The sequence below is a fragment of the Vicugna pacos genome, chromosome 10 (genome assembly GCF_048564905.1).
Source record: "Vicugna pacos chromosome 10, VicPac4, whole genome shotgun sequence".
Lineage (NCBI taxonomy): Eukaryota > Metazoa > Chordata > Mammalia > Artiodactyla > Camelidae > Vicugna > Vicugna pacos.
This window is the reverse complement of record NC_132996.1, coordinates 5,604,219-5,627,919: the sequence shown is the minus strand read 5'-3', so window position 1 is coordinate 5,627,919 and position 23,701 is coordinate 5,604,219. Positions and strand designations below refer to the sequence as shown.

Below are 23,701 nucleotides of genomic sequence, written 5' to 3'. Positions count from 1 at the left end.
TTAGAATAAAGCTGAAATGGCATCGTGCCTTAAGAGATGGGCAGCCTTCATCTTCTGTCCAAAAATGCTTGCTTTGGGAGCCACGTAGAAAATTGATCTTTGCTGAGGCTGCATGCTGTTGGGAAGACAGATGGAGAGGCTGCGCGGTGGGAGGTCGTTTCCATCGTTCCAGCGGGGTGCCAGACGTATGAGTGAAGAAGCCTTCAGTGACTCCGGCCCTGTAACCAGCTGACCACAGCCACATAAGAGCCTGAGCAGGAACTGCACAGCTGTAAATCGTCAGCCCACAGAACCATGATGGTCTGCCTCTTTAAGGCACTACGTTTTGGCTTTTTGTTGCTGTTTTGTAGCAATAAGTAATCAGAAAAAACTCCCTTGATTAAATCTTTGGGGTCAGGGCAGGTTATTTCTTCCCCTGTTTACTTACTGAAATAATCGTTTGTCTACTGAGTTGCTGAAGAAATGCATCATGTAATAGAGAGTGGTTGGGTGTGCTTCTCCACTGACTGAGTACATTATTTCACAATGTATATCTGCCTGCTTCAAAAATAGATTTGATGCCATGATTGTATGATTATTGAATTAATAAATGAATGAATGTGTACATGAATCATGAAATATATAAGGTAAGTTTAGACATGAACTCTGTGGAGGCATTTAACTCGATGGTTTTGTATATTGAATAAACTTTCATGGTCTTCATTATGAGTTGAATGCTTCATAATCTTCTCTCCAGAATGTACATCAAATATGCCCACTCTTTTCTTGACTCAAACCAAACATCTTGGGAGTCCCTACACATGACACATCATCTAGTGTCTCCATGTGATTGCTCATGGGGTTCCTAGCACTTAGAATGCCCTTCCTCTCCAGACTTGTGGCCTGACCACTCCGGCTCACTCTTTACCCTAAGGTCAAACAATATTTCCTTCTTAGGCTGGGCACCCATTTATTCATTCATTCAGCGGCCATTTACTGAGCACCCACTTCATGCCAACTGTTGTGCCCTTGTGCAACTTAGAATGGTAAGTAATTCAAGGAAGCTGCAGGTTGCTGTGGGACAAATTTGAGGCGTTATTTATAATAGAGTGTGATAAGCACTTTGTGAGCACGTGGGTGTGATATGCAGCGCATCTGGGAAAGCAAAGGGAGAATCTCAGAGAGGCAGGTCCTGAGCTGAGTCCTGAAGTGCAAGCAGGCACCTGGAAAGCAAGGGAGAAAATGTAAAAATTACTACAATGTTAGTGGATTAAAATAATGTACACTCATTACATCAATTTCTGTGGAATGGGATTGTAGCCATGGCTTATCCGGGCTTTCTGCCTAGAATCTCAAGGCACCAGCTGGAGGCTCGACTGGGGAAAACCCACTCCCACGCTCACTCAGGTTCTGTTTTCTTACTTTCATTTTTGTCTGATCACCACTATCCTATGGCTGCTTCCTGACAGGTGCCAGCCTGTCCCACCGGCAGCGCCCCTCCGTCTCCCTGAAGCTAGGACCACTGGTCCTTTTCTGCAAGTGCAGGCATACATCTTCCAATTTCTGGAGTCAAAACTGACCAGAGGGAGGAACCACTAGAAAATCCACTGCACTGCTTTCTGAGAATTTTTCTCAGTTCACCATTAGTGCTGGTCTTGTCCTAAACTGGGAGTCTAAATCTTAATCTGGGAGTCTAAGTCTGTTCAGTAGGCCTTGAAGTCACACTGGATAACTTATAGTCTGTCTTGGTTTCTTCTCAGAAATTATTGTTCTAAAGACGAGGCTAGCCATGACTGATCTCCCCAGATTTATGCTATCCCACCTGCCCCTTCTTGCCTTATGCTTTGGAGCTTTGTTCTTTTTGTTTTGTTTTATTATATATATTATTTTATTTTATATTTTATATTCCACATATAAGGAATCGCATACAGTGTTTGTCTTTCTCTGTCTGAATGGAGCTTTGTTCTTGAACTAGAGATTGGGACCCAAGCACCTGGTGGTATCCAACCTTCCAAGTGCCTGCTGCACGCCTCTCTGTCTGGATTTCCCAGTATTGCAAACTTCAGAGAGTTCTCAGTGTCCCTCCCACCTACGTACTGGGATCTCCACTGACTAATCTTCAAACCTCATTTGCTTGATTAGATCATGACTGGCCTTGGCTTTATACCCCTTTAGGATATGTGTTTTGCCCACTAGATTGAAACTCATCAGCTCCCTACATCTGAAACAGTTTCTTGCTCCGAGGTCATGTGAAAATTGATGCCAAGACTTGTCAAATCCAAGTCAAAAGTTAATTTTATGTGAGAAGAGATCCTGGACAAGGTGGGAAATGGTCCAGGTGAATTGGTGACCGCAGGGGCAACGTGAGCGTGGATATGTAGTTAGCTGATGACGGAGACTGAGTAACATCTCGTGTGTGCCGCTTCCTCCTGTCCACTCTGCCACTGTCCTGCTGAAGCCCTCTGTTGTATCCGCTCGAGACACAGCACAGGCAGAATTCACAGGCTACAGCAACTGAGGGAATGTGGCCTGTGAGCAAAAGATGAAATCAAGGGAGACTGAGGTTTCAAGATGAAGATACAAGAAGAAGGTGGTGCTGTTATCTGAACCAGGGGGTTGCTGCAAAAGGAACAAGTCTGGAAAGGTCACACAATGTTGAGGGCGTGGTGGAACTGCAAGAGTCAGATTTCCCTATCTTCTAAAGGATAGGATGCTAAAGGACCCCACTTCATACTGCTGACCCTAACATCTAACTCCAGAAAGTGCCGTGAAGCAAGGGCTTCTCCGTCAGTCCTGAGGGAAGAGCCGGAATCAGCGTCAAGATTCTGAGTCAGAACCTATTTTTGTCTTAGTGCTCTCTGTCCTCAGCTATATTGCTGTAGCCGAGGTCTGCAGAGCTGGAAACACCGTGGTGGAGACGGTGCCGCAATCTTAAGAGAGCCACGATCTCAGCAAACTTGTGTGCCCTTAAAAGCAACGACGTTAACTAGAGTGTAATGAAGACAAACTTACGCTAGGTGACGTTGATTTGCTCCCTGTTAACCTAACCTCAAGATGAGCGAGATCTTTGGAGCCAGAGACTTCGTAGTAGGTGGCGTCTCGGGGCGGCTGTTCACCAGTTCCCGATCACGGGTTCCCGATCACGGGAGAGTTTATCCTTTGCAGCCTAAGTTCTGAAATTGAAAGACTTTGTCATTTACTGTATTATTATGAAGCCTAAATGAACCACACACATAAAGCACGTTGTACAGGGGCTGTAAATAGAAGTTCCTTTTTCCTGTTTACTCCGCAGCCAAATAAATGCATTCATTAGAACCATTTACCTAGTCTGCAGACATAAGAGAAAAGATTTTTGTGAGAGCTTTCTCTGCCAACGTTTTCCCAAGATTGTCTGTGCGCACTTTCCACTTTCTCATCTCACAGTCATTCTCAGTCGAAAGTGTTGATGTTGCTTCCTTACTTGTGGAAGAGCAGCAGGGTGATTCGGGTGGGATTAAGCACACCCTCACCTTCTGGGATCTAAGCCAGTCATGGAAGTCCGGCTCTCTCTTTCTCAGGGACTGACTCCATGTGGCCCACGCACAAAGACAGCTCAATCAGAGGAAAGGAGAGAAATCTTATCTGGTGGCTAGAGATAAGGCACTGAAGAAATGTAATGCCTGCAGTAATCGGGCCACCATGGGGAAATTCAACCTCCAGGATAAAGCCGTCACTCAGAGAGCGGAGCCCAGAGAATAGCAGAAGAAGCCGGGTAACCTGCATCTGAAAGCTGCCTAAAGACTTGTCTTGCTAGTTGATGAGCCAAGGAATTCCCTTTAGTAAGTCAGTCTGTACCGAAACCATCCTAAGGGATACTTTGGTCCTATCTCTGCCCCCATCTTCCAGTCCGCGCTGCCATTGTTGGCAACGTCCAAGACCTTCATGTTACCTGATCAGTGAGGTGCTTCTCCAGCTCTACCTCTATCTAGCCCGCAGGTGCTAGAGCTTTTCAACAGACACGCTCACACCTGTGAAATGACATAAGTAAAAGTCTGTTGATTCCATTATTGCTTTAAAAAGCAAAATATTGAAAGCAACCCCCAAATGTGCACTAGCAAGAGTTCGTCAAATTATGGATTCATTTACTAGATTATTCTGTAACTATCGGGTAGGATGAGGAGGCTTCCGTTACTGACAGAGAACAGTCTTTGCTAAATTCTGGATTGGACTGTCCTCTTCCATTTCATCCCAGGGTTATGATCGATATGATAGGAAATGTATTAACAATATAATTACTTTGTTTGGTGTCCATTCTAGAAGTCTGTAAAATAGTGTTTATATCATGTTCCCATTAATATTTTTGAAAAAAGTAGCAGGAATGATATATATTTATACTCATTTGTCAATGGAATATTTTGGTAAAAAGACAAAGGAAAATAGTACCAATGGTCACACACTATGGGGGAAACTGGGGATTCTATAGGTCAGGGATGGCAGAGAGCATTTTCTTTTAAGTCTGTGTTTTTTGGTGAAATTTTACTATTGCTCTATAAGCACATATCACTTTTTCCAAAATTAATTTAATTTAAATAGCAGCAGTTGTTAGCAAAGGTAAAGATGCAGTTCTGCTTCTAAAGATCCACCAGCGGTTTTTGCAGACACTGTATGATTTATGATATTTGTATGTAACAATTATTCATTCGTTCTACACATTCATTGCATGTGCCAGGCCTGTTCTAGGCTCTAAGGATATGAAAGTGAATAAAAGATATGAACTCCCCAGCCTTCATCAAGCTTGCATTCTAGTGACCAAGAATCATCCTTGTAGTCTGTAAAAATTGATCTGGACAATTTTAAGAAACTGATAAATGCGGGAAAAAAATCCAATCAGAAGGATTTTAAAATGTAGTGGAAATATTTTGTTTAAAAATCTGTCAGGTTTCTAGTTTCCTCTCTAAGCATTGTACAGCAAAAGAATAGACAGGAAAAGATAATTTTCCAGTCTGACCTGTCTTTTAAACTCAGGGTGCTGATCGCATCAAAGGACAAAGCGGGATCACATGTGGCTGGTGTCCCGGGTTCTAGAGGCACAGATTACGTGGGCACCATGGGGTCCTCAGGGGAAGCAGGGGGAGGTCCTAAAGGGAACAGATATGAAGATGCAAACATTAGGAAATGTGATGCTTCTGTCAATATATGTGCTTTTCAAACATTCTCCAAGTGCTTTAAGTTGAGTTGCAAATGCTTTATGTAGCATTTTAAAGCTTTCCTGAGGACCATCATTGCAAAGCTACAATGTCTAATTTTTCCAGCATCATTCGTTGTACAGGGACTGAATGCCATTCACATCATCTTGAGAAAGGCAGAGCTGGGTAAGGTCTGTGAGTGCGTTGTGGACTGAGTACATCAAAGCTTTAATGTTGGCCAAGTGAAAGATACCCAGTGAATGGCCAAGCAACAAGGAATAAATTGGTCCCTATTTGAAAAACCATGAAGGTTTAGAATCTAACAGCTATTTATTCCATAAACCTATCAACAGGACAGGACACATGTCAGCTGTGCAGGGCATCCTTGACTCACACAGTGTCTTTTCCTTATTTATGGATTGGTTCATAGACTGGCATATTCCACTCTTTATAGAAATCCATGTATATTTCAAGGTTGGCTTGAAGTCAACATATAAGATACTTTCCCACCATCTCTCTGGTCAGGGACACCAAGTCACTTTTCCTATAGTGACAGTGATAAACATTGTTTCTAGAAGATAGTTCTTTGGTTGGACTAAGACTAGTACCATGTCAATACATTCTCATTACCTCTAAAAATACAAAGTTGGTCACTGTTCAAATTTAGTAACACGTGACAGTTGCAATTTGCTTTAATCCTCAAAATCTTAAACAACAAAAACTCTGGTTATTTCCTATGTGAATTTAGCCTCAGTTTCTCTCCTTCTCTTCATAATCAAATACTTTTTCATTGTCAAAAAGCTTCCCAGTTGTGGGTGCCATTGGATGCTCACAGTCTTTAGTTTAAAACAGAAATGTGCCCAACAGTTATCTGCAGCACAAACAGGGCTGAATACAGTTTTTCTTTGTATTACAAAAGAGTTTTTTGTTGAAATTAATAGTAGACATTATATTACCAATGCTCCAAGCAAATATACACAAAAGAATAGTTGTTCAAATACAGCTAGACTATTTCCTGCAGCACAAAGTTCAAGTCTGTGCATCTCAGTAAAGATACTCTTTGCATTTGCTTTAAAAAGCCTAACCAGTCTTGAAAATAGCAGTTGTCTCCGTGTGTTTCCAAACTTCAGAAGCTACTGGAAAAAAATAGTCAGTCTCCTCCATATCCGCAGATTTTTCATCCACGGATTCAATCAGTTGTTGATTGGATTTCAGTCAGCAGTTGGTTGAATAGGTGGCTACCAAACCCAAGGAAACCAAGGACAGCTGTATTCATCGTACTGTGCCGTTTCATGTGAGGGACTTGAGCGTGTGTAGACTTTGGTACCCTTGGGGGATCCTGGAACGAATCCTGTGCGCTCACAGAGGCGTGACTGTAAAACGCAGTTAATTTTGATTATTGTATTTAAACTTACTAAAGTTGTCGAGAACCAATTCAGAAAGAGAAAAAGTCTCTTAAGCTAGAGACAATGGCAAATTTATTTGAGCAGGTGAACTAGAAATTTACTTTATTTCCTGGCATTTTTTCTAATCTTTACTTTTAAGAGGAAAGGAAGCAAATGGGAAGAGAAAAACCCAAGGGTACATTTTAGGGTCAAACCTGATTCGATGTAATTAATTCTACCTTAATCAACTATAGTTAAAGTGATGAGAAACATTGTTAATCTATTCTAAAACCCCTGGAAGTTCCTGAGTTGTGGGAGTAAGACTAAATGGTGCTTTAATATTGCGCTTGCTGGGGGCAAAGATGGAAACACAGACATTTTATAAAGTTCTTCAGTAACGATTGTGACAAAGAGAGGTTCTGGTTGTTACCATCAAATAATCAGAAATTTTCTTTCTTAGGATGTTCCGTTTACTGCTTATTCTGGGTAATCAAATTATTCTTGGATAGTGTTAGACATTATTCCTGAAATCATCCAGAGAGGTTTGTGACCCACCTGCTCTATCTTCCGCCCATTGTCCATCACCGTCAAAGTAAACGTTTCTGTAAAAACCGGGCCCTGCTGGATAGGCATGAGCCAAAACTTTACCAAGTCCAGCAAAATTATCAAAGTCTCCATGTTGTAGCATAAAAAAAAATAATGGAAAAATAAGAATTCAGAATTTCATTTTGCTCTTTTTCAATACAACAATATCAGGTAAGTGAGTACATTTTATTTTATTTTATTACTTTTAAATGTAAAAGGGATCATTATGTCAGCCTCTCCATCATAAATCCTAGAGAATGTGAGTAGAGACTGCTCCTCCCAGACTTTCAGAGCTTTCTCAATGGCAGAATCAACAGCATCTCTTGGCAAATCCAGTGTATAATCCACAATCCTCTAAGAGAAAAATTGAAGATTATTTTCTCCTGTGATTGTAATTTATAAAAATCCTGGTATTGTGTCAAAGCCTCTTGGAACCCATCACCTGTAAGCGAGGTGAGTTTTCCCCCACTTGGGCGTGTGAGGAAAGGTGCTGAAGTGACCAGCGTCAGGAACCCCACATCTGGGTTTGAGCATCACCTCCAGAGTGTTGGAGTCCAGCTCCCCCGTCACCTCCAACCCCAGGAACCTCTGCATTTCTTGTATTTTTTTTAACAAGGGGACTGCTGTCCTTCCTTGTAACAAACTCTTTCACCTCTTTTTTCTAGATTATAGTATTTTTCTAGGTGGTGTTAATGGAACAAAAAGTATAGTTTTAAGTTCATTTTATTTATTTTCATCCATTTACCCAAATTTCATAGCAACTAGTTATTATCTAGTTTTTATTGAAAGAAAAGTGTGACACTTAATGTTATTTTTATTGATCCCCATTATTATTTTATCTTTGTACTAATTTTAAAATCTCATTACAGTTCAGTCTGTTCTCCAAGTAAGGAGCTTGAAATTAAAAATTTGGGTCCGGCATGCTTACAGGAAAAGAAGCCACCCTTTGACCTAACAATGTGGGTAGTTTGGGTGAATGTATCTGACTTTTTCACCTTTACATTGTTAACACAGACCTGCTTCAAGATGGAACTGAAATACTTCCGTTCCAAGTTGTCAAGTAACAACACGAACATTATTACTTGATAGTATTTAAAGCTCAAAAGGAACACGTACCTTCTCCCTAATTATTTCAACGGAGGAAATTCTAAAGCCAGTGAAGTTACAAGCATTTTCCATTTATTCTTTTCATTTAGCTCCAAAGCTGCTGCTCCTACCTTATTTTCTAATCTTGAGTAATGTTATCCCATTCCTGCACCTTTCCCCTTTTCTGCGTTAAAAGGGAGCGACCTTCCACCTCCAGCACTTTGACACTGCCTAATGCTAAGTGATTCCAACACAGCAACTGCCAGCCAAACCATCCTGCTTTCCTCTGCAAGGCCGGGCAGGCGTGTGTGCTGCTCCACTTGGGATGGCCGGTGGCTGCAGTGGCTGCCACCATTACATACCTGGACAAGGTCCATGTTTAAGTCCCTTTCTTCACACCTCCATTCAGTGGCTAAGCCGAGCTGCCTGGCAGACCTCGCTGCCCGAGGATGGCAAGAGGCTTCCTTCTCACTTCCTTAGCTCAGGAAAACACCTGCTTCGCCTCTTGGCTTCTGTGCCTGCTCTCTTGTGGCCGTCCTTTTGTGGGGCAACACAGCTTTTATCCGAACAGCGTGGTCATGCATGCGCTTTTAAAAAATCTGAATGACACAAGGAGTGTTCACAGCTATTCAATGTAAAGGTGCTGTAGCCTGCATCAGTAATTTCCCTCAACCTTCTTGGCTGGTGAGAGAACGAGTCATCTCTCAGGAAATGATTCTGTGTTTATAAAGAGGAAATAGAACTGACTGATAATTCATGTTTGTGTGTTTACTGAGAGGTAGCTGCTAAGTTCAGTAAAGTGTCAGATGTTTAGACTTTAAAACCAGGGCCTTAAAAAAAAAAGACTATATCTAAAACTCAAATATAAGTAGGTTAGGAATAAATAGATGAATGGAAAGAAATTTCAGATACATTGGTGGTCTAAATGTGGACGTTGCTGCTTGGAGACACATTCCATTTCTTGAGTCCCTGTTTAAAACAGCTATTACTGACTTTTCAGATGGATTTACTGGCCCCGGAGGAGGAGCACTGGGGAAGGAAGCAGGCTATGGAAGAGGGGTGTCTAGAAGAAGGAAGGAGGACACTGATTCTGCTTTGAGCTTCACTCATTCTGAAGGGATGCTTCATTCTGAGTGGATGTTACGGATTTCAGAATGCAAGATATGCTTATAGTAACTAGTCCATAAAAACTTGCTAAATTGAAATCAAATTACACATCAGACTGAAATGTCCCTCCTACACTCCTCTTCTTTGCTTTTTAAAAATCTTTCCATCTTCTTTCTCTCCTCCTCAAGTACGAAGAAGGAAGTGGATTGAGAATTTTAGTGGGGAATTATTTCAGTTCCTCTCCATCTAACCTCTCCTCTCTGCCCATGAATTGTATTTCTCTTCCTCTCTCTCTCTCTCTCTTTTTTCTCAGCCATGTATAGTGCTTTTCACATAGTAAGTCTGCATAACTGTCTTATCAAATTAACCTATTAATACAGAGGACCCTAAAATTCTTGTAGTATAGAATTGTTTTTCTCTCGCTAAAGATAAATTCACTCTACCGTACCTGAAGTGTGTAACTTCAAAGTGATGGCACAGTATATTAACGAGTGTGCAGGAATGGTCCTCTGAGTACCACCTACCACCTACACCCTACTTGAAGTGGACTGGACAGAGTGTGATTTCTAGAAACCGGTGGCTCTGAGACCTCCAAACCAGAGTTGGAGAGAAGCTTGAGTACCCATTGGACCAGTTAAGTCAACCTGTGGCTTACTGCAGCCAAGAAATTTGCTCTACAGCCTGGGGGAGTGGAATGGATATTAGCTTGAAAATCAGGATTGGGAGGCGCTGACAACCAGACTTAGAGAAAGCCAGCTGGACTACAAACAAGTCTACAATTTCTGTGGGCCATTGTTTTACCATCTATAAAAATAGGGTAGATGTAACGTCACTCACCAAGTTGGCACGTGAGTCAGATGCTGGGGAACATTATTCACTTCAGTATCTTCACTAGACAAAGCCTGTTGGCCTGAAAAATCTGTGGCAATGCTGTCAGGTACTTATTTGACAAGCTCTGTGATGCCTCATTTCTATCTGAGTCATAATTTTACTGGTGTTGATGGATCTTATTAATGTGGTAATGATGTAATGAAAGTTAGTGTTGTAGTAAGAGCCATGATTGCACTTGGCACAACTCACGGGAGTGATGTTGGTGTGCAAACTTATCCTACATTAAACCACCATGTCTGAAAGAAATTAATGACTTGAGGTGGCAAAAATCTTGTGTTTGTCTTTAAGTCATTCATCACTTATTAAAATTACTGGAGTATGTGTACAGTCTGGCAAGGAGAGGCTTGCTCTTCAGAAAAAGGTGAAACCTTATGAAGTCTAGAGCTGCTACTGTACACCAGGCCCTACATGTGTGTTATTTCTTATCTTTTAGAACAACCCAAAGTGGTAGAGATTAGGATCAAAATATTAAGTAATAAACTCGTGGTCCGCTATCAAGTGGTAAGAGATTGCTCAGAAGCCTATTACTACTTATGTGTCTATCAAGACCTCTTGGCTTGAACCTTGGCTCTCCCTCAACTTTTTTCTCATGTTTTGACATTATTTGTTTGCTTTCCTCATTCTTGATACTGACCCCAAACTTTCCTTCAACTTACTTCCTTAGCGTCTGTTCTTTTTCCCCAACTAGCTGATCCCCTGGCTAATCTAGCCTTTTCTTTGATCAGTGTCTACCTTTGCAGCTCCTGGCCTGGGCTGCACAGGTGTTATACAGAGTCCATCACATCCTGTAACTAAGACTGAGGGATGTATAACAGCTCCTCAGTTATAGGTGGTCCAATTCTTGGGAAAACGGATTACCTATAAATTCCAACATTCAAGAGCCTCTGATTCTAAAATTGGAAATATACACACTTGATTCTCGGTGTGACATGATACTAATCACAAAATTTTGCATCTTCTTTCATTGGAAACTCTTGATTTTGTGATAGGTTTGGTGATTGTGCTAAGTCACAAACTGAAAAAAGTTAAAATACTTTAATATAAAAACATTTATTGGTGAGAGACTTGATCAAAAGGGAACGTTACATGCTGTCCAAATTTTTGAGTTGAGAACTGCCTGCCTCTAAATTATGAATACTTCAAAATATTCTCAAGTCTTATGTACTTTGGAAAGTCTGCAAACACTGTGAGGATCTCTGAGCTACTCAGAAGATTCATACAGCTCGGAAGTTCCCTACAGGATTCCTACCTACATTAACATCCTCCCAAATTCGGCATACTAAATTAGATCATGTTTGTCTGGAAAAACTAGATTATTCAGCTTTAACAAAATCTAAAATTTTTGTGGCTTAGCACAATGGAAGTTTATTTCTTAAGCAAAATCTACTGAGGTTTGGGGTAACTGTTGGGAGTGTTGGCCCAGCAATTTAGACTTCTTCTCTTAAGACATGCTTCTGTAATCACCACAGCAGAGCCAGGGACCACTGGAGAAATTTACACCAGAGATCAAATGTTTCCATGTGGAAGTGATATCAGTCACTTCTGAGCACAATCCACTGGCCAGGACTAGTCAGATGCTACTGCCCACCCCTCCCTCCCGCATCTGTGGGGAGCTGGACTGTGGAGGAACATAACCCCTCCATGTGCTCGGGAGAGGAGAAAAGGACATGTCCCCAGAAAGCTCTGCCATCCTGTCACTGCTCTTACCTAAAACCAGTTTTGAAATCTTTGTATGGGACCTGGGAGGTAGATTTTCCTCCTTCTCCATGATGTAAACTCCATGAGAATGGAGAATAGTTGAACTTCTAATATATCCTAATTTTCCACATGAATATTTTGTATATTTGTCTAATTCCCCTTTCAAATTTGCAAATTAATCTCTGTGCATGTGACTTGATAATCAGGAAATAATAATACAATAACTCAAAATAGAGGGAAGGATGGCTTTATTTCAAACATAAAACACTTTGGAACAAAAGTTGTCCCTTGCATATTAGGATGACAGTAGTGGCTGCTCATACGTCCTAGACTTGCTCTTCCTCTGGTGAAGACTCCTGTCTCTTGTCTCTTTTTGTCTTGAGAGGAGATGTTCATGACTGAGTCTGCTCTCCAGTATCAATGTCAAAATCTCATATTTTGGAAAAGAGTTTCGCTCATTGCAAAGCTGGCCCATCTGAATCCATAAGCCATGAACTTGACCTTACTTAGCCCTCATTTGTGGAACTAAATTATAGCAGTACATAAAACATTACATTCTAAATCATAAAAAAGACACATGTAAAATGAGGTATAAATAAGATTATACTTAATAATGCTGTATTTCACTTAAATATATGGCTCTTCAGGAAAACACCTTCCTTGGACTTGTGAAATATATTTTTCTGTTTCACTTGGTAACAGTTGGTCAATTTTTTCTGCAGTTGAACCAGCTGTTAGCTTTTAGGAGAGTCAAAATTCTCTTTGTTCTGGGATCAAGTTTGTATTGCCTTGTTCCACGAAAGAAATAGAAAAATCCTAGAAATAAAACAAAAGAGACTTACTCTACATTATACAAATGATTTCTAGGCTTACCTTGAATTCTTGAAAAAATCCAAGTCATTTGTGACATAATACTGATGCTATGTCATGGCAACAAAATAGAGGAGATATATATGTATATATTCACTTACCATCTTTCTGGAAGACAGCGTCAACTTTGTTGCCAATGCCAGGAAACTCTTCTGCTATCATTTTGGGATAACCTGCATCCATGGATCTTTTATACTCATCATACCTGGTCAAAAAATTGTTAGAAGTGTCAGAACCATTTGTTAAACGTGTAACCTCCTCAAAATCATTACGGGGAATTCACCAGCAGGAATGTAATAAGGACTTTTAATTCCATAGATCATGTGTGATAAAGGAGGTGGGATGAAGTGAGGTAGGATGTCGGGTGGCCTTGAAGATTTATATGGTCCCTCTGAACTCCGACATCTAATTCTAATTCTCTAGCAGGTGTTGTTCATGTCAAATGCAATGGGAGATGAGTTCCTGCTGGCTGAAGCAGCTCTATGAAGATGAATGCTCTCCAGTTCACGCCCCCTCTTTCTAATTCATTCCCATATTCTCCCTGGATTTCTGGGACCGCTATTTCATGGCAATTATTGGTCAGTAGACTTAGAAAGTGAACTGACTACAGCCATTCACAGAAAAGGCAGCAAGCCAAGGCAATATGAGACTCATTTTTAAATGACTCAATCTGGTAATGTCTCTCCGTGTAGAAAGAACTGGTACCCTTCCATTCTCTCCACTCAGGTTTTACCTCCAGCATTTGTTAGCAACAAAGAAGTACGTTTTCCCAGTATCTTCCGCCGAAACAGCAGCATCGATATTCTTCACATTTCTAGGGAAGCCAAAGGACCTGTAGATGTCCTTGGGGTATCCGTGTAGCACATTCTGCCCTCTGACAGCCCAGTACTTATTACCTGCCAATCAAGAAACAGGGATGAAACACCTGCCCAGGGACCAGCAGACAGGAAGTCGATTTCCAGCTAAACACTTAGTCTCACGTGTTAATGTAGTGCCCTGACTGCACATTAGAATTATCTAGGGAGTTTTTTGGTTTTTGTTTTTTAATACTGATGCTGGTATACCTACCCTGGACCAATTAAATAAGTATATTTTTAAAAATTTCCCGGCTGATTCTAATCTGCAGCAAGCTTTGAAAATGACTGATTTATGGAGTTGAGGGCTTTTTTCCAAAGCCAGCCGTTTGAAAGACTAAAGAATTCATTGGAATATCACCCTTGGTTCTGGGGCCCCGGACGGTCTTATCACATTAAAACGTCACCCTCCTGATATCCTTAAAAGAGACACGCCTAGATCAAGCAAGGATTTTGCTCTCACCCACGAAATTCCAGAATATTTATAAATGAAAAGCAAATGTAAGGGGAAGGTATAGCTCAAGTGGTAGAGCACATGCTTAGCATGCATGAGGTCCTGGGTTCAATCCCCAGTACCTCCTCTAAAAGTAAATAAATAAACCTAATTACCTCCCTCCCCTCAAAAAGCAATAAAAAAAAGTGATAACTTCTAAAGAAGAGTTTTCCATACTCTTCCTTTTGTACCTGAGAATATTTTAGATTTTGAAGAAATAAATGATAAATACTAAGTCGCTTTGGCTGCTCACATGTTCTCTCGAATAAAATAAAATAAAATAAAATAAAATAAAATAAAATAAAAAAGAGCTTATCACGCCACCTCAGTGATAGAAACCTCACGTCTCCAGGTAGCCCATGGGCTGTGGAAGTTCACACCAGTGGTTCCCTAAAGGCCAGAGTGCTGTAATGAATCGCAATCTGTAATGACTTGCAGCCCTGCGTGAAAATCACTGCATCTGACTAGAATACAGTTCCAAACACTTGAATTTCAGCTGTGTCCACATTCTGCATGTTTATACTTAGTAAACCCCGTGTCACGTAAAACTGGCCTTACATCTTGAAGCCAGGATTGTTCATTGCACAAGTATGCTCGTTTATCCCTCAGGGAAAAGCAGTTTGAAACTTTGTGTATCTACAATCCTATTTAATTTCATTACATAAGGGCTGGAAAGCTGGTTTCAATTTTTTTGCCCGTCTGAACCGGATTCCGTTCTTTGCCCTGAGTGTATGACTCAATCAGATGTCTCCATGTTGGCCTGTAGTCTGCCAAACGTATATTTGCAGAAATACTGGTGTTTGGCATTGTTTCTTCAAAGTCAAGAGCTGATCATTGGATTAGGTTTCATTCTGATAGAATCAGAGACGTTTGCCCTGCTCAATTCACGATGATTCATACTTTTCACGCTTCAATGTCCATACAAATTGCCTGAGAATCTTGTTAAAATTCAAGGTCTGGGATCTGATGACACGGGTGGGCTCTGTGGGCATTACGCTAAGTAAGATTCTGTATCCCTATCAGAAAACCGGAAGGTGTCAGCGCTGTGGGTCTGAAGACCATACTATGACAGCAAGGCTACAGCGCCCCCGTCTGGCTGCCCTGCAGGAGCCACCCCCTCTCTCAGGAGAGTTAGCACTGGACAGTGTTTAAAATACATAAACAATTCTCACAGAAAGCACTTCCGTAAGTCCAGATTCTCAAACAGGTCAGAAAACGTGTATATCCAGTCAAATGCCTTTCACTGAAAATTATTCAGAAATACACTCTGCAGTTCTTAACTTAGGTGATGACCTCCCACTGATTTGGTAAGACGGCTAGATTTTCCAAAGTCCACGGAAAGAAAGTAGCCAGTAGTCTCATATATCAGCCCAAAAGCAGGAGAAAAACTTAATTTGTAAAAACTGCAAGAAAATTGGGAGCATTACCTTTGAAAAAGCGGACTTCATCCCTGTCAGCCACCTCGTAAGCAGCTTGAAGTCCATTTGGCAGTTGTGGCCAGAAAATAGAAATGAAATTGAGCTCCACTTCTGGGTAGAAGGAATTTGTGCGCATGTAGAACCTGATTTGGAAAAAAAAAAAAAAGGAAGAAGATTTTGACATAATCCACAGCATGCCCTGGCTGTCACCCAGGTCCTCCCATTGCTGGCCGTGGAGGTGTGCCAGTAAGTGTGACATCTGGCTCTCTGAGATGGGGGTGGGGAGAGTCCTGGCTGGTAGCATTTGCTCCTTTTCATGGTGGAAATACCCCCACCACTGCAGATTTGCAGCGGTGCACTGCTGTATAGTATTTCCACACGCAGATTTCCACGTACCTTAAGCATAAACAACCTCAGGGACATAAATAGTCAAACGTAGCAAAATAATTACAAAGGGTTATAAAAGCATGCGTTTTGATTACTTTTATTACATTTGGTTTAAGTGTAATTGTAAGTTCATATAATTTCTAAATTGCCACAATCAGCTTGGGCAAGCACGCAGCTGGCTGGAACACTAATATCCTACACTTAGTCAATGCTTCTAATGCACAAGCCACTAAGCCATGCCCTGCCTCCCAAAAACCCTAGGAGAGAATATAACTCTTGTCTTACAGATAAGAAATTGAAGCCAGGACAAGGGAGGTGTCCAAGGCCGTGAAACTGATAAGAGGCAAAGGTTAATTTTAAACTCAGATCCAGCAGCCTCTCCCTTTGTCCTCCTTTGGTTGGTGGTTTAGAAAGTGGATGCTGCAGCCCACTGAGACCAGGGTGACAAGAAAGCACAGACTGTCATGTGAGCCAGCAGAGGGCCTACCCGAGTCCAGGCCACAGGAAAGACGAGCTGTGGGAGTCAGATCGGACTTCTAGATCCAGTCCTGCCTCTGCCTGGCTGTGAGACCTCGGGCAAGTCAGTTACCAGGACTGCTTCTTGCCTTCTGTGTCTTCTGGACTTGGGGACATTTAAATGACCTGTGTCCTTTCAGTTCTTGCAAATCCTAGATTTGGTCCTGTTCTTTGGAGCGGTCCCCCAAATGGTTGCTTTGATTAAGTGTGTCCTGCTGTATTGAGACCTTTCCTTTAAAACCAAGGATTTTCTGAGCACTGCCCAGCAGTGAGCCACACCCTGTGTGGTCTACGCCCATCCTTGCCTTCCACAGTCAGAAAGAGCACAGCCCAGGCTGAGAAGTAATCAGGAGCCCATACGCTGCTTCCTGGGGTAGATGGACCCACAGGGAACAAGACAACACCAGCCACTCACCCGGAAAAGTGGTGAGGGCAAGGGAGCCTTTCAGAGCAACCCTCATTTCTCCATGCTGTGGACTGTATCATTCAGAAAAGATTATATGATTATTTGGCCTGGTTCTTCATGAATCAGAACTGTATGCAGAGCAGGCCTGTTTCTTGCATGTGAGGAGACCCTGGCATCCTTTAGGCCACACATTGCTGAGAAAGTTCTGGGACACTCTCCTGAGGATGGAAGCCCTTTGTGACTGAGCATATCACCCCAAGGTAGGTCCTCATGAACTCCTGGGGATTCTCCCCGCAATAGCTCCTACCCTTCTTTGGTGTCCCCCTCCAGGAGAGGGGATGGAGGCTCACAGACCTGTCCTGACCACAGGCTTTGGAAGGGCTGTCTTTTCCAGGATGGTACTTAAAGGGGTCTACACAACCCTTTTCATGGTGCTGTGAAAAGAACTGATTTCTCCTAAAAAAGTACTAATTGCTTATTATCATAAAGAGAGACCAAAATGCAAAGAGGCCTGGAATGGGGGTCAGAAGGCCAGTGAACTCTGTACCCTGAAGCATCTCTTTCCTTCTCTCCGCCTTACTCTACTGATCTGAAAAGTGGAATTAGATTTACTGATTTTCTACTTCAGTGGTAATTTTTCTGAGAATCAAATGACAGAATATATGTGGGGAAAGAAGTTGTTATAAGTTCATTATGCTGTGTAAGAGCAAGCAATTGCTTACGTGTACCTGTAATTATAATTATGCATGTGAACAAATGTGAGAGAAATGATGTGGGAAACACAGCAGAGGTGCACGTGGACCCACAGCAGTGAGTCCAGTTATTATTCCAAATGCGAAGCACAGAGAAGAATTGAAGCCTTACCTGTCTTTAAGGAACATGATTTCTCCCCGAATGGTGGTTATAGCATCAAACGTCAGCTTACTGTCACACGCTTGTGGGGTCTGTGGGCCAGTGGGCTGAGTGGGATTTTGGGAAGGTCCTAAAGGAATGAGAGACCTGGAGTTAGTCCAGCCTGGCTTTGGAAAACTGCATAGCCAATGCAAGCTTCTTAGAGAACACAGCCAATGGCTGCTCTGACGACCCCTTGTCTTAATGCTTTTCTTCATACTCACCGTAAATGGCCTGGATGCCATCAATGTCGTCCTGAGACAGCTGAACGTCACCGCTGAAGATGTAGCTGGGATACATCAAAGCCCCGATGTCAGTGGAGTGAGAAAGCCCAAGGGAATGGCCCAGTTCATGAGCTGCCACGCGGTACAGGTTATAATCTAAAAGGGCCAACAAACCCGTTTGTAATTATTTGTAGTGTTTTCAGTTTTGAGACATTTAATAAGGCTCTACAACTGTACAAGGATTATGTTTATATTTTCTCGATAACTTTTTGAAATATATATAAAAAAACTTTTCTAAAGGTGAGAGGAACACATTTATTAATAGTGAAGAGATGGGTTAAATTCTAAACTCTATAATTACAATGAAAAAGCAAATTCAGCCAACCAAGATCCTAGCCCAGATCAGTCAGTCTTGTTGGGGTTAGATGACTGTATTATTTCACAGAGACACAATTGCCTATTAACACAGTTTTTTTTTTCTATTTACAGACTGATACATGCTTAATGCTGGAAATTTTGGAAAACAGATACAGTCTCTCCTTTAATTTCCACATATTTTAACTAACATTGTTACATTTGGATGGGTTCTTCCAGTAAAAAAAAAAAAAAAAGGTAATATGTAGATGCCCACAAGGAAAACATTAAGATTGTTAACACTTTCTCAACAGAAATTTTAGAATGGCTTCTTTGTAACCAATAAGATGCTCTTACTAATAGAAATAATTTTTCTCTTACACTTTTCTAAATGTGTCTGTCATTAATTTTCTAAGTGGTATACATAATTCTATTAATGCATTCTTTCAGTTAAATCAACCAATATGACAATGAACCAAGAAGGTGGAGGTGGGGAGGAGTGGAGAGAGGCGAGATTAGTTGACTTACTTCTGAAATTGTTGGTCCACATTTCATCTTCATCAAAATGAGCATCCCCTCCAAGACCTGGGCCTGGCTGGAAAGCATGAGCCAGCATTCCTCCAGGTCCGTCAAAGGGAGAATTGTCACGATGATCTGCAAGAAGCAGAATTCAAGAAACGTTCCTCTTGGTTATTATTCAGGCTAACCCAGGAGGGGCCAACAGATTTCCAGCAAATGCTATATAGTTTCCTTCTTCTTCTTTTTCAATTGAAGTATAGTAAGTTACAATGTGTCAATTTCTGGTGCACAGCACAGTGTTTCTGTCATACATACACATACATATATTCCTTTTCACATTCTTTTCCATTATAGGTTACTACAAGGTATGGAATATAGTTCCCTGTGCTATACAGAAGAAATTTTGTTTTTATCTATTTTATATATAGCAGTTAATATCTGCAAATCTCGAACCCCCAATTTACCCCTTCCCACCCTCTCCCCCCCAGTAACCATAAGTTTGTTTACTATGTGAGTCTATAGTTTTCCCTCTTAAGCCCCCCAAATCCACACTCCTCTTAAACAAGGAAATCTAGCTGCGAAGCTGGAGAGATGCAGGGGCAGGGTGAAGTGAAGGTGGGAATGCTTTCATGCCACAAGAAGAGCTTACCTCCCCTGACAAAGGATATCATGATGTCCGCTTGACCCTCAAAGACCCTGGTGAAGGTCAGGGGCGAGGCATTGCTCCAGAGTTGAAAGGCCTTCTCAATGGCGTGGTCCACATCTGCTCTCGCCATATCTGGGGTGTAGTTTTCAATCCTTCAAGTGAAATAAATAGAGTCACATCAAACCTCATTTCTGATGGCTGTGATGGGAAATAGCGTTCCCTCTCTGATTCTCAGTCCAATTACCTGTAGGTCAGGTTTGTGCGCTCCCACCGAGGGTTCCCCTGAGTGAGAACAAACTGAGCCACGTCAGGCACCCCACATCTGGGCTTCTCCATCACCTGCAGCGTTTCAGCATCTGGTTTCCCAGTCACTTTCAGCCCAAAGAATTTTTGCATTTGCTTTAGTTTTTCAACGACTGGGTTACGGTTTCTCTGCTTTTCAACTTGCTTCCCGTCACTTTTCAGGTTGTAGTAGTTTTCCAGGTATTTCTGACAAAAGACAAAATGATCGAAACACCGGATGGGAACTCTTTCTAAATTTTCTGAAGATTGACAGTATGAACTTACACTTCATAAACAGAGAAACGACCTTTAAATTGTGCTTGTGCTTAGGTGCGTGATGCTGAGTATCCTTATTATTGGTAGAAACTAATTTTGGAGTAGAAATCTCCCGACTGATCATGACTATGAAGTCAGAATCACAAATTTGCACACGGTTCCTACCACTCTAACTGGAAAAGGAGACTCTAGGCATGGCTAGATATATTTAGCCGGGAGAGTGCCCCTTCTGACAACAATTTCTTTGTAAGAAATCCACCCTTAAATAAACTCTACGATTCCGCTGTTATTCCTTTATGCCACGGGAGAACGCAAATAAAGGCTTTTGCATCTCTGGCATGTGAAATCCAGCAGTTACCTGCACGATCTGCACATCTCGCTCTTGTGTTTCTGAAGTCGCCGCTGGGAAGCCGTGAGCCCCTGAACTCCAGAGCAGCAGCAGCAGCAGCAGAGAGAGGCTGGGCATGCTGGCGTCCGTCTGTCTTCCTTCTCAGCTTAAGGAATCTGAGGGCTCCCCACCTCTCTGCTGCTCCAGTGTCTCCAGTAGGAAGCTCCCTTTTTATATAAAGGGATCCTGAACTTCCAGGAAGCCAGAGGCTGTCTGACTCACGTTTCATAACATCCTCTTGATTAGCAATGAATTGCCTGAGCAGTCATCAGAAATGGTGACTTCAAGCGGATTATTCGGAATCATTTGGTGTTGCAATCTTATGATTAATATCAAACAGGACGTGGATGTAGGAGACATGGCCACCATGTAAATAGCTGTTTTCTGCAATTCGTGTCTAGCCTATGTGATTATATGCACAGATTGCAGAGTACTCCACGGGCTTTTTTTTTTTTTTTTTAAGGAGGCATTGCTGTTAGATTCTGCTGATCATAAAGTACTCTGGGTGGTACACACACCTTGCTCCCGGAGCAGAGGCACAGCTGCTGACCTGTATGCCCAGTGGCTGAAGTTTAGCTCTGCAGGTACTCCTTTTGGGGTGGCTCTCCCGGGTTCAGGGGGTTCCCTTCCATCCTGCCAAGCTGCCTTGGACACTATTTCCACAGCCCCATAGCTTCCCTTAATCTTCATTCAGGCCCAGGATTTGAGAACCTTGGCTGAGAAGACACCCATCCTCAGGTGGGTTATGAGGTAACTCCCCACCCTGTGTGGACACTGCCCGTGGGCATCATGGGACACATAGGGTCCTTCTCTGACACCTGTCAGAAGGTACCAGGTGAGCCAGGGGCTAGCAAAAGACCAAGGCTGAGTCTGGACTCTTATTTTTAGTTATCCTTGCTCCCTTCAATGTGAGCACATCTTTGCTGCCTGGGGCAAGGCAGTAGTTATTTATTTTTCATGTATGCATTCATTCATATACTTATGTACTCATCCATTCCAAAGATCTTATCTAGCATCTTCTGTGTACCATTCTTATGGGAAGGGATTAATTAGTAAAACATCTTACCGGACACCTTAAGATGCTTTACCAGAAGTCTGTATAAAGTTGCACAAACTAGTTTTACCAGAATATGGTGGGATAGGAGACACTAAAGCCTAAATTTCGTGACCTTCCTTAATTTTTCCACCTCCATCATGATTTTTGCCAGATCTTAATGCCACCTCCAGGATTATTAAATTTACTCTCAAAGTTTTATCTCATTATAGGCTATCCTACCTGTAAAATCATGTTTAATGGGTTATTTTTTTGTCTGCACGTTAAACACATGGCTATGGAATGAAAAGTGTACATTCATTATTCCTGCTCCTCATTAAAGTGTCTTGGAGCCACCAGTGGTATCCTCCATTCCACTCTTGGTGAGGAAAGATGGTCTCAATCCGTAGCCTCCTGTACTCATGCCCCAACCACCTTCCGTGAAAGTGTCTCTATGTGACATAAAATAGAGGAACATTAGCCCACGTTCCTCCACATTAGCACTTGACGGCGTCGCCCAGCTTTCCCACCATCTCGAGTTTGCTCTCTCAGGGCTTTTCTCACTTTACCAATTTCTGTTTTCCTTGCCACACTAAGAAAAGCATCTTATGCATAAATATTGCTTCCATATTTGTGGAATCCATGTGAAAGAGCTTATTTCCTCTCTAATCATTTAACCACAAGTTCCTCATCTCAGCGGAGTAACATGGGTGTTCATGCTGGTAAGAGAAATTGGAAGAGGCTTTTAGGAAGATGAAATCCTGTCTTTCTCACAGGCATTAAAGGGAAGGTGAGGTGGGGACCAAAATACACACAATTGAAGGGACTTTAGCACAGGCAAGGGAAGTACTGAAAGGTGCTCTTTTTTTTATTAGAGGTTGAACACAGACTGTGTTTTCAAAGTCAAGGAGGGGCAGACACACCCTGACTGTTAGGGAATCTGATCAGTGAGGAGACGTTGCCCCCAGCTGCACTGGGGTCTGGGAAATCAGTGTCACTAAGTTAACTCGAGAGAACAGCGTTGTGGCCATCTGGGATTGGGCAAGAAATTACATAAGCATCACCCTCCAGAGTCTCAGTAACTCTTCAGTCTGGCAAGAGTCTCTATAACTTACGGTCTAGAAGCTTTCAAACTTTCGTAAACTACTGTATCATTGAAACAAAATTCCTTTTGGAAAACCAATTTGTAAACCAGATGACAGCAGAGATGCTCTAATGGAATGGGAAATGAGGGGACCTGGAAGTCCCACCTACATGACTCCCACTTTGTCCCCCAACCCCTCTTCTTCAGCAAAATCCCAATTTCTATGGGACAATGAGGGTTCAGTGCAGTGATGCTCAAAAGCCATGGATCTAATCCAGGACTCCAATTGTCCGGTTGAGACTAAAGGACAGAGTATTTGCCTACTTGCCTGGGGTCACACTTCTGCAGGGGAGGACGAGGGTGGAGGAAAGAGCAGATAGTGTTTGGACTAACACCTTCTTCTCCTGGTCTGAGTCCAGAGCTCGTGACTGAAAAGCACTACGTATTTTGTCACAACATCAGAGATGTTGACATGGATCGGAAATTGGATACCTAAAGTACCTTTTTGTTAGATTTTTTCCTACATTAACAAAGAGTTGCAAGTTTTGTTTAAGCAACAAGCCTCAAAGATTCATGCGGTCCTGAATCTTAAAATTTCCCGTTAGGTATTCATACCGGAACATACGCAACTCCTGGGCTGGTGCTAGTGAGTGATCCGAGGGTGAAAAAGAACACATAACAATCTAGAACAAAAAGAGTGATTAAATCCTACCAAAATCCTAGCAATGCTTGCACTTAGCATAGTTTCCAACAAAAACTCAAAACATGTTAAAAATTGTCTTGCTCTTCACATCCAAATGTTTTTTTTTTTCTCTGTGAGCTTCTTCTTTCCCCATAATCTTCTTTTGGATGTAATTTAGTGGAAATTATCCTGCTACCCTCTGTCCCCCGGGAGATGACAGGCTTCCGAGGGTTCTCATGAGGGTGGCTATGCCAACTGGTTCCTATTCCCAAACAGGCAAAGTATTTCCATCCTGGCTGCTCTGTGGAAAGAGGACTCAAATGTATTTGGATTTTTCCATATTAAACTCCATTTGGGAATTTTACTTTTGCTTTATTTTTTTATGTTGGGCAAGTCAATCTTTTTAATTTTGTCGTTCACTTTGAGTGTCAAATATTTTTATTTTTTATTGTTTTTTTATTTTTTTCAATCCTACAAGTCTT

General features: G+C 41.9%; 1 protein-coding gene and 1 pseudogene across 1 annotated transcript; both read right to left on the bottom strand.

The window, feature by feature from the left end:
- Nucleotides 1-2,827: 2,827 nt before the first annotated feature.
- Nucleotides 2,828-8,784, bottom strand: LOC140698626 (stromelysin-1-like; annotated as a pseudogene).
- A 3,343-nt stretch (nt 8,785-12,127) lies between these two features.
- Nucleotides 12,128-20,830, bottom strand: MMP1 (matrix metallopeptidase 1). Its single transcript, XM_006206695.4, has 10 exons — nt 20,391-20,830; nt 19,719-19,963; nt 19,478-19,626; nt 18,838-18,963; nt 17,956-18,111; nt 17,705-17,822; nt 15,541-15,674; nt 13,500-13,662; nt 12,868-12,971; nt 12,128-12,712 (listed from the first exon to the last, which is right to left on the bottom strand). The coding sequence occupies exons 1-10, from the start codon at nt 20,496-20,498 to the stop codon at nt 12,603-12,605; spliced, it is 1,413 nt and encodes a 470-aa protein (XP_006206757.1). The 5' UTR covers nt 20,499-20,830; the 3' UTR covers nt 12,128-12,602.
- Nucleotides 20,831-23,701: the final 2,871 nt, after the last annotated feature.